Source organism: Rhincodon typus, chromosome 35, assembly GCF_021869965.1.
Source record: "Rhincodon typus isolate 14 chromosome 35, sRhiTyp1.1, whole genome shotgun sequence".
In the NCBI taxonomy this organism is placed as follows: Eukaryota; Metazoa; Chordata; class Chondrichthyes; order Orectolobiformes; family Rhincodontidae; genus Rhincodon; species Rhincodon typus.
This window is the reverse complement of record NC_063366.1, coordinates 3,308,523-3,320,434: the sequence shown is the minus strand read 5'-3', so window position 1 is coordinate 3,320,434 and position 11,912 is coordinate 3,308,523. Positions and strand designations below refer to the sequence as shown.

At 43.4% G+C, this 11,912-nt stretch overlaps 1 protein-coding gene across 6 annotated transcripts in view; it reads left to right on the top strand.

The window, feature by feature from the left end:
• Positions 1 to 1,173: 1,173 nt before the first annotated feature.
• Positions 1,174 to 11,912, top strand: part of LOC109920601 (zinc finger protein 271-like) — a 73,345-nt gene continuing 62,606 nt past the window's right edge. Inside the window, exons 1-2 of one of the 6 annotated variants that reach the window (XR_007265578.1) lie at positions 1,174 to 3,841; positions 7,404 to 9,000. Coding sequence is in view for 3 of the 6 variants with exons in the window: in XM_048616798.1 (XP_048472755.1) it covers positions 1,628 to 2,983 (1,356 nt within the window). In the remaining 3 variants the exon portion in view is untranslated. Of the gene's footprint in view, positions 4,280 to 7,403; positions 9,001 to 11,912 lie in introns of those variants that run through there. The other 5 variants (XR_007265579.1, XM_048616798.1, XM_048616799.1 and 2 more) reach the window with 5 other exon arrangements.

The window sequence follows — 11,912 nt, the reverse complement described above, 5'->3', positions numbered from 1 at the left end:
ATGAGATATTCAGGCACATCACCTAAAACCTGGTCAATGAGGGTGTTTTAAGGACGGTCTTTAAGGAGTAAAGTAAGATGAAGAGGTGGAATGGTTTAGGAGAGAATTCTAGAGGGCGCAGCCTTGGCAGCTGTTGGAGTAATTAAATTTGGAGATGTTCAAGAAGCTAGAATTGGAGGAGGGCAGAGATCTGGGAGGGTTGTAGGGATGAAAGAGATTACAGAGATAGTGAGGAGTGAATCCATGGGATGATTTGAAAACAAGATGAAAATTTTAAAAGTTGTCTGAATGGGAGCAGTTACAAGTGGGCACAAGAGTGATCAGTGAACAGGACTTAGTGTAAATTAGGACTTGAACTCCCAATCTCCAGATTGTTAAGCCAGGACCACAGCAATTTAACTGCCATGACGAGACATATTTATTGAAGTGTCTTTTAATGACTTCTTTAAACAGAAGGTAGAAGCCGGAATAGGCCATTAGATTCCTGGAGCCTGCTTCGACATTCATGACGATCACGACTGATCATCAAGCTCACTACCCTAACCCCTCCACCCTGATCCCTTTAGCTACAAGAGCTTAAAGATTTTACCTGAGGGCCCCAGTCTTTCCATAAGATTAGGCTTGGACCTGATAGTTTTGTCCAGTGCTGTGGCTGAATTAAGGTTGTAGAGTCTGACTGACTGCAGTGTATCAAATTTTCAAGGATAAGTCCTTTCAATCAGCTACACTGAAGCAACATTTTCCTCAGCTTTGAGCACTTCCTGCCAAATGAGATTTCTTCACATAATGTTGGAAAACAAAGGGTGACAATTCCAAATTGTGATTCAATCAACATTTCTACTATATATTTTTCACTGGTTAACAGTATGTAAACATGGACAAAACTGGTCATCACCAGCATAATTCAAACTTATAGTGAATTGAAGGCTCATTTTACACTTTGCCATCACAGTACCTGGGAAGATGGGATGTGGGCTGCAAAAAAATTGTCTTCTCCTGGCCACTATACAGTGTTCCTGCTGGAACAGACGGTATGTGACAGTCAAGCGAGGGAAAGAAAGGGAACAGCAGACTTGCAGTCACTGTGGAACAGTCTCTAACTGAGGAGTCAGGCCATTCAGCAAAGGAGGAGAGGGAGATGGAGGAAATCATGTTTCCTTTTCCTATTTTACAGAAGGATTTCATGGTACTACACCAGAGAATACAGAGAGGATAGACACCACAGATAGATCCTGACCATTCCCCAAGGAACAACTGCACAACTGGGCGAAGATATCCAGTACCCTCATAGCATTGCTCAACACAGAGAAGGCTGGACAGTGAAACCATCATCTGGAAACCATTTATGTTAGGGAACCTTTGAGACATCATCAGATCTGAAACTGATCAGTGGCGTGGAGCCTTCCATCAGAACCAACCTTTCTGAAGGATCGGCTGTGGGTGATCAGTCAGAGTGGGGCTGGGAAGAAGTGTGAGTGGCTCCAAGCATGGTGACAGTTTCAATCATTTGTCAAGCCTCATGAACCACTGATGCATTTTTTAAGTTGAGAGGCTGTTTGAGTGTGAAGTGTATGAAGAGGGCTCCACAAGTGCATCTGTTATACACTAATGACAGAACAACAGCTTCATGGAAGATAAACCATTCAAGTGTGAGATGTGCGATCGAGCTTTTGCCAAGTCATCAACCCTTGTGAATCACCGACGCATTCACACTGGGGAGAGGCCATTTAAGTGTGACATATGTGACAAGGCATTTGCACAGGTATCGGGCCTGGTGAATCACCGACGTATCCACACTGGGGAAAAACCTTTCACATGCAAAGTGTGCAACAAGTCTTTCTCAGAGTCATCGACCCTCCGGATACACCTACGCATTCACACAGGGGAGAAGCCATTCACGTGTGAGGTGTGTGACAAATCATTCTCGTCATCATCGGATCTCCGTAAACACCAACGTACTCACACAGGAGAAAGACCGTTCATGTGTGAGGTGTGTGACAAATCATTCTCGTACTCATCACATCTCCACACGCACCGACGCATCCACACTGGGGAGAAACTGTTCAAGTGTGAAGTGTGTGACAAGTCATTCTCTGATTCATCAAGTCTCTTGCTCCATCAGAGGATTCACACAGGCGAGAAACCATTCACATGCAAGTTATGCAACAAGTCATTCTCGCAGTCATCGACCCTTCGCATACATCACCGTATTCATACAGGGGAGAAACCATTTACATGTGAGGTGTGTGACAAATCATTCTCACTGTCATCGAATCTCAACACACACAAACGCATTCACACTGGGGAGAAACCATTCAGATGTGAGACATGTGACAAATCGTTCACACAGTCATCGACCCTCAGCATGCACAGACTCATTCACACTGGGGAGAAAGCATTCACTTGTGAGGTGTGTGACAAATCATTCTCAAATTCATCAAGACTCCTGCTCCATCAGAGGATTCACACAGGGGAAAAACCATTCACATGTGAAGTGTGTGATAAATCATTCTCCGTGTCATCAACACTTCGCAGACACCAACGCATCCATACAGGGGAGAAACCGTTCACTTGTGGATTCTGTGACAAATCATTCTCAGATTTATCACACCTTCACAGACACCACCATATCCACACTGGAGAGAAACTGTTTAAGTGTGAAGCTTGTGAGAAATCATTCTGTGACTCATCAAGTCTCCTGCTCCATCAGAGGATTCACACAGGGGAGAAACCATTCACATGTGAGATGTGTGACAAATCATTCTCAGTGTTAAATTCCCTCCACAAGCACCAACGCATTCATTCAGGGGAGAAACCATTTACATGTGAAGTGTGCGACAAATCATTCTCTGAGTCATCAAACCTTCGCAGACACCAACGCATTCATACAGGGCAGAAACTGTTCATGTGCCAAATTTGCAACAAATCATTCCAGAGATCCTGGAACCTCCTGCTCCATCAGAGGATCCACACAGGGGAGTAATCCTTCAACTGTGAGGTTAGTGTTGAACGTTTTGTAATTTATTTGGTCACCTAGTTCAAGACAGGATTCACACAGGGGAGAAATGCTTTATGTGCCATGTTTGTACCAAGGTTTTTGCACAGTCAGCATATCCGTTTTCCATCAACACATTCTCACAGGAGAGAAATCCTGTCAGTGAATGTTCAGTAATAAAGCCTCCACATAGTTGATGGATGTCCTGAAACCCACACAACAACTACCTGACCAATTCTTGCACAATTTGTAGTCAGGATGTGTGTAACAGTGTACACAGTCTCATGGTGCAGGGTGTTCAGTGGGACTGGGACACGGAACAAGAAGCAGCTTTCACTCCCATCAAACACCTAGTGATGACATCACCAGTGCTGAGGGATTATGATGTCAACAATGGAGCCACCCTGCAGTGTGATGTCAGTGACACAGGACTTGGAGCAACCTCCAGGCAGTGAGGGCAACCCGTTGTGTTTGTATCCAGAGAGTTAACACAAACTGGAAAACACTACACAGATCAAGAAAGTGGGTCTGATTATCGTCTTTTCCTTTCACCAGTGTGTGTTTCGGAGAGAGAAAGTTATGGTAGAGTCTCACCACAAGCCATCTTTCTGAAGCCGTTCTGTTTGCGACAAAGAATTTGCTCAGGCTATTGCATAGATATCATTTGGAAGTGAAGTAAATCAAGGAAAACAGATGTACATTCCACTCATGCTGTTGGGAGCTGCTCTCTCTTTGAAAAACGTTGATGCTCACAGAGTTTGAGATCTTCCAGATTCAATAAGAAGCAACAGCACAGCATGTTCTGGAAATCATCAAACCACGTCTGGGGCTGTGGTCATTTCTGTGGTTGGTACCAGCTTAACTATTCTTAAAGATAGTGAAAATAGAATTTATACTTTATGTAACTTCCATTTAAAATTCCTGATATGTTCAGTTTAAACCAGATAATGCTGATAAAATGAATACAAATCAATGTAAATTCTCAGTTACAAATGAGGTACTTATGGTTGTTACCGATTTGTCAAGTAATTTTACAGAAGCAACAAGTTTTTAAAAATGTTTGTGATCAATTGAAGCATTTTTATTTTAGGATTGTAATCTGATTTGGCTTCATGATCAATGCAGTGTGTAAATATATACTGGATAATTTGTAAGACAAGATATAATTTAAATCCACAAATATCCAATCTCTTGACCACCAACGCTCAGTAGTTGCAGTGTGTGCTATCTACAAGATGCACTGCAGAAACTCATCAAGGCTCTTTAGACAGCACCTTCCAAACCCACCCCTTTATCTGGAAGGTCAAGAGCAGCAGATACATTGGAATGCCACTACCTGCTCCATCCCCTCCAAGCCACTTACCATCCTGAATTGGAAGTATATTGCCATTCCTTCGGTGTCACTGGGTCAAAATCCTGGAATACCCTCCCCAACAACAATATGGTTCTACTTACAGTACATGGACCGCAACAGTTCAAAAGGGTAACATACCACCATTTCTCAAGTGCAACTGGGATGGACAATAAATATTGGCCCAGTCATCAATGGCCATGTTCTATGAGTGAATTAAAAAAGTACAGAGAACAAAGAACAACGAAAATCAAAGCACAGGAACAGGTCCTTTGGCCCGCAAGCCTGCACCGACATGCTGCCCGTCACAACTAAAACCCCAGATCCCTCTATTCCCATCCTATTCATGTATTTGTCAAGATGCCCTTTAAAAGTCACTATAGTATCTGTTTCCACTACCTCCCCCAGCAGCGAGTTCCAGGCACCCACCACCCTCTGTGTAAAAAACTTGCTTCGTACATCACCTTTAAACCTTGCCCCTCGCACCTTAAACCTATGCCCCCTAGTAACTGACTCTTCCACCCTGAGAAAAAGCTTCTGACTGTCCACTCTGTCCATGCCCTTCATAATCTTGTAGACCTCTATCATGTCGCCCTTCAACCTCCATTGTTCCGGTGAGAACAGCCCAAGTTTCTCCAGCCTCTCCTCATAGCTAATACCCTCCATACCAGGTAACATCCTGGGAAATATTTTCTGTACCCTCTCCAAAGCCACTGCATCTTTCTGGTAGTGTGGTGACCAGAATTGAACACAATATTCCAAATGCGGCCTAACTAAGGTTCTATAAAGCTGCAACATTACCTGCCAATTTTTAAACTCAGTGCCCTGGCTGAGGAAGGCAAGCATGCCATATGCCTTATAAAAATCGAAAGAACTGCGGATGCTGTAAATCAGGAACAAAAACAAAGTTGCTGGATAAACTCAGCAGGTCTAGCAGCATCTGTGAAGGAAAAAACAGAGTTAACGTTTCAGATCCGGTGACCCTTCCTCAGAACTGATAGTGGCTGGGAAAATGTCAGTTTATGTGCAGAAAATAGGGAGGTGAGTGGGGTAGGGAGTAAATGATAGGATAGAGCCCAAAGAGACAGAAAGACAATTGGACAGACAAAGGAGTTGCTAACAATCAGGCTGGAAGGGTGAATAGTTTTTAGTGGGGACTGTTAGTGACTAACAACAGTGGGTGTGTAATGGCAGGCTATGTGGTAACAAGGCCTGATATGTGGGGTAGGGAGCTGGGACATGGGAGAATTTAGGCCCTAAAATTATTGAATGCAGTATTGAGTCCAGAGGGCTGTAGGGTCCCCAAGCGGAAAATGAGGTGTTGTTCCTCCAGCTTGCGTTGGGCTTTGCTGGAACACTGCACCAAACCAGAGACAGAGATGTTGGCCAGGGAGCAGGGTGGTGCATTAAAATGGCAGCGAACAGGTAGTCCAGGGTCTTTTTTGTGAGCAGAACGTAGATGTGGTCGCCAAGTCTATGCTTCGTTTCCCCAGTGTAGAGGAGACCACATTGTGAGCAGCAAATGCAGTAGACTAGATTCTGGGAAGTGCAGGTGAAGTGTTTTTTATGCCATATGCCTTGTTGATGACCTTCTCCACCTGCGTTGCCACTTTCAGTGACGTATGTACCTGTACACCCAGATTCCAGCAAAGCCCAACACAAGCTGGAGGAACAACACCTCATTTTCCGCTTGGGAACCCTACAGCCCTCCGGACTCAATACTGCATTCAATAATTTTAGGGCCTAAATTCTCCCATGTCCCAGCCCCCTACCCCACATACCAGGCCTTGTTACCACATAGCCTGCCATTACACACCCCCTGTTGTTAGTCACTGACAGTCCCCACTAAAAACTATTCACCCTTCCAGCCTGATTGTTAGCAACTCCTTTGCCTGTCCAACTGTCTTTCTGTCTCTTTGGGCTCTATCTTATCATTTACTCCCTACCCCACTCACCTCCCTATTTTCTGCATATAAACTGACATTTTCCCAGCCACTATCAGTACTCTTAAGAGTTCTGCCATTTACTGTATATTTTCCATCTGGATTAGACTGTCCAAAATGCATTACCTCACATTTTTTTAGATTAAACTCCATCTGCCATCTTTCTGACTAAGTCAACCAACTGATCTATATCCAGCTGTATCCTCTGACGGCCCTCATGGCTATCCGCAATTCCACCAAACTTTGTGTCATTGGCAAACTTACTAAACAGACCAGTTACATTTTCGTCCGAATCATTTATATATATTACAAATAGCAAAGGTGCCAACACTGATCCCTGAGGAATGCCACTAGTCACAGCTGTCCATTCAGAAACACACCCATCCACTGCTACCCTCTGTCTTCTATGACTGAGCCAATTTTTTATCCATCTTGCAAGCTCAACTCTGACCCCGTGCAACTTTACCTTCTGTATCAGCTTGTCAAAGGCCTTACTGAAGTCCATGTGGACAACATCCACTGCCCTACCCTCATCGATCATCTTCGTCACTTCCTCAAAAAACTCAACCAAGTTAGTGAGACACGACCTCCCCTTCACAAAACCATGTTGCCTCTCGCTGATACGCCCAGTGATTTCCAGGTGGGAGTAAATCCTGTCTTGAAGAATCCTCTCCAATAATTTCCCTACCACTGACATAACCTCACTGGCCTGTAATTAGCTGGATTATCCTTGCCACCCTTCTTAAACAAAGGCTATTCTCCAATCCTCTGGGACCTCTCCAGTAGCTAATGAGGATACAAATATTTCCCTCAAGACCCCAGCAATTTCCTCCCTTGCCTGTCTCAGTATTCTGGGGTATATCCCATCAGGCCCAGGGGACTTGTCTACCGTAATGTTTTTCAAGACCCCCAATACCTCCTCCCTTTTGATCTCAACATGACACAAACTATCTACACACCCTTCCCCAGACTCATCATCCACCAAGTCCTTCTCTATGTACTTTGGCTTAATCTTAGATTTTAGTCCCAATAATCCTTGATTTTAGTCATTTATATGCTAAATTTTTGTTGGTGTTTTGGAGTGACTTTTATACTTAAAAACTCAATTGTACAGAGTTCTTGACAATCCCATGTATGGAGAATGGACAAAACAGTGGTTAAAGAGAGAAAGGCAACGATGAATGAAAAAAACCTACAATGGACAGCCTTTTGATCACTATTTCGTTGACAAGGATCAAAAAGATGTGATTTTCTGCTTCAAACATCTGAAGGATCTTGTTATTTTCCTACTGGTCTTGATAAGATGAGAACCGAGACTATTTGCCTCTAAGAGAGCCTTGGATAAGAGTTGCTGAAGTTATTTTCTTATAAGCAAAAGGTGAACTGTGATGAATCTACACAAACTGATTAATGAGAGAGAAAGCCCCAAGCTGGGCAGGGGCAAAGGTGAGTACAGCAGCCTGGCAACAAACACAGATCAGAGGAGATTGAATAAAAAGATATATGCCATTGTTTTCTGACATCCTGATAAACCTTGAGGAACTTGGGAGGGTCAGCATGATTATTAGGGGGAAATGGTCTGGTCAATCACTGAGGTCGTGAAAAGGTCTCATTCCACAGTTTGACCACCCGAGGATAGAATATGGAACCTACTTTTATTGTCATGCGTACTCCATTGAGGAAGTATAGGAGTGCTTTGATAAGCTTTTACAATGTCTGCTTTTTATGGCGCCATCTTAGGTACAAATACCTAGGTACAAATCTTGGATACAAAAGAGGAATAAAAAGTAGAGATAACAAGGTGTAGAGCTGGATGAACACAGCAGGCCAAGTAGCATCAGAGGAGCAGGAAAGCTGACGTTTTCGGGTCTGGACCATTCTTCAGAAATGGGGGAGGGGAAGGGGATTCTGAAATAAATATTCTCAGGAATAAAAAGTAGTTGCATTACTTTACAGAGTTTTGAAAACTAATTTAGAAATAAGACATAGTTAAAGCATTGACCTTACAGTCAGGTAAAAATTTTCAAATAGACATTACATGGCAGCAGCTCAGTGCAGGGCCTCTGCATGTGTTCTAACCGCCCACAGCACAAACCGGTCCAACAACCATCCCTGCTGTGCTACAAGCCTCCAGTCCGCTCCGTACTGGCACTCGGCTGTTCTAAGATAAGTTGCAGGACTGCCTCCCCTGCACCAGTCTCTGTCCGGGATTCACTCCCCATGCATTTCTCTGGGACTCGGATGGACCCCTACCACATGGGAATGCCAATTTCCAGTTTTGAGAGTTTATTTTGGAGAGCAGCTCCATAAATGTAGCTTTGTGAATACATTCTCCATACAGAAGCCTAATTACACTACACACTTGTTCTGCGTCATTTTGTATCCAGACTAAGACCAAAATCTAAAATGTGGACAGTCTGGGGAAAAGAGGAGGTGTCTACAGTTTCTTCATTCACTTTGCAATGTGGCTGTGTTCCAGTAAACAGGGGTCAGAGTGAGAGGGGAGGGTTATACAACAAGCCCAGAATCTGGGGAGTTATTCATGTAGCCCTGACAACAGTTTTAATCCATGGATGGATTTGGAAAACAAGTTCAAAACTAACTAAAAATAAGACTGAACTTTCCTGTGCAGAATGGGTGATTCCTTGTTTTATTCCTAACACATTGTTAGAACCGTGTCTAAACAATAAAACTTTCTTGAGTGAATGAAAGCAGAATGGTCCATCAGCAGAACTAATTGAAGACAATCCCATAAGGTGTCCATTCCAGCTGAACCAGGGACAATGATTTGAAACTGACCTCACAGGTGAATGGTTTCTCCCCGGTGTGAACGCATTGGTGCATGAGAAGGGTCAAAGACTGGGAGAATGATCTGTTGCACACCTTGCTTGTGAATATTTCTTTCCTGTATGAGTGTGCTGGTGATTTACCAGGCCTGATAACTGTGAAAAGTCCTTTTTACATACCTCACACATGAACGGTTTCTCCACAATGTGAATGCATTGGTGATTCATGAGTGATGATACTTTGCAAAAGTTCGGTCACATACCTCACACTTGAAGAGTTTCTCTTCCATGAAGTTGTCTTTGTGTTAACGGTTGTACAGCAAATGAACATGTGTATTAGCGGACTGCACAAAGCTGTGGAGCTTTCCTCACACTTGAACAGGCTGTCACTGTAGGAATGAGTCAGTGGTTCATGAGGCTTGATGAATGATTGAAGCCCTCACCACACTTGAAACCCACTCACACTCCTTCCCAACCTCACCCTGACCGATCATCTACAGTCAAACCTTCAAAACAGGTTGCTTCTGATGGAAAGCTTCACACTATTGACCAGTTTCAGATCTGATCAAAGCTCCATTGAATCCACTGATTTCCCCATGATGGTTTCACTGCCCAACTTTTTCTGAGCAATACTGTAAGGCAACTGGATGTATTCCCACAGTTATGTGGTTGATCCTTCGGAGATGGTTTGGATCTATTTGTGGTCTATCCTCTCTGTATTCTGTGGCATAGTACTGTGTATTCCTTTTGGAAAACAGGAAAAGGAAACATGATTTCCTCCAACCCCCCTCTCCTCCTTTGCTGAAGGGGCTGACTCCTCAGTTAGAGAATGTTCCACAATGAGTGCCAGTTTTCTATTCCCCTTTGTGGGAAGGGTTCAGAGGCCAATGTCATCTTTTTCCTCATTTGAATGTCACACATCTCTGTTTCCATCAGGGACACCTGATAATGACCAAGAGCAGACAATGTGACTGTTTCTTCTGCCCACACCACAATCTTTCCAAGCACCGTGGCCGCAACGGAATAGGTGGTCAGAGTGTAAAATGAGCGATCCATTGTTTATTAGCTGGAATTGTGATAGTGAGAATATGTTTAAATTAAAAAATACTAAGGTAAAATGTTAATTCAATGAAGATAATGATATGACTCCCCTTGCTTTCCAAAATGAGTTCAGGAAAATGCACTGGTCAGGAAATTCTAGAAGCTAAAGAAAATATTGCTTCACTGTAGCTGATTGAAGAGTTCTAGTTTATCCTGGGAGATTAAATATATTGCATTCACTCAAGGTGCACATCCTAAATTCAACTATCAGTCATAGCATTGGGGAAAACTTGATCTCTATTTCACCAGTCAGTTTCCCTGACTTCACGAAACTCAGACTGAAGGAAACTCATATTATTCCAGAGATATTTGGATTGACTGTGAGTGACGTGAATCAGAGAGCCCACCCACTCTGCCAATTCTCTCGTCTTCCTCTTCCAGAGCTGGTGCATTTCCTATAGGGACTGAAAACCAAGTGAGGAGATGGTGAGTGAAGGAGCAGCTTTTATACAAATTGTATCCCATAATATCCACTCCAGTCTTCAGGCAGTCTGACTATCCTGCGGGCAGTCAGGGGTGGAAATGTCCCTTGTGCTGTGTGAGAAGATCCAGCTGAGAAAGCTGTTTACTCAGTGCTTTGTGCTGAACTGTTTGACTGGAGCTGTGTGTTGGATATTGAGTGTGTTTATTGGAAGCATTCTGATTTAATTTTCAGAGGTCTCCAAGATATTCCACAACCTTACCTCACCAATGTCCTCAGAAAAGAGAAAGAAGAAAGGCATTTTTGTAGAACCTTTCACAACCAGCAGATGTTCCAATGCTTGTTACAGCCAATTATATAATTTTGAATAGTGGTCACCGTCGTAATGTTTCAATAGTAGAAAATGTCTGCATATCCACCTCCCAATACAGCAATAACAGTTTTTTCTGTGGTTTTAACTGAGCAATTGTTATGTTCTATTGACACACTTCATTTAAAAGTTATTTGCATGCCCAATAACCCACTTAAAGAGAGCGCAGGAAGGATTTTCAATTTTCAGATTTTTATGCACATAGATTAACGAACTGGAATATTGACTAACTACAACCTAATGGGCATCTGATACACTAAAGTACAGAAAGGATAACTGCCTTTAACTTATACCATGACTGAACACTCCACAGTGCTGTTACATTTTATATCCTGCTATCTGTAGAATCACAGTTTTTACAGGAAGCAGTACAATGACACTATCATCTTCCAGTGGGCTCACTTCTTTCCATTTTAATGAATCATATCTTTGAGTGACCATCAAAAGCCACTTCTGAGTTTCCAGAGAATTTTTGAACCGCCTGTCATCACTCAGGCCTCTCCATCTATTCGATCTCTGGCCTTGCCAGGTCAAATTTTCCAGAGTCTTTAGATTGTCACAGTGTGTGTCTCTTCAACTACAGACCATGTTCTCTCCTACATTCTGCCTGGCGGCCCACAGATAGAACACTTTCTCCTCTCTGCTGACCACACTGGCTACAGTCCTTACTGTCTTTCTCAGATCTGTCTGCCTCTCCCTGTCTGTAGTCTCAGAGACAGAAAGTCTGTTGAGTCAGCCTCAGGTCTGGTAACTTTGCAGCTTGGTCTGCGAGTCCTAACCTGCCCCCATGGAAATGAGAAGCTGCCTGTTGCTGGGCAAAGCTGTGCAAACTCTGACCAGAGATAGTAGGAACTGCAGATGCTGGAGAATCCGAGACAACAAGGTGCAGAGCTGGATGAACACAGCAGGCCAAGCAGCATCATAGGAGCAGAAAGGCTGACGTTT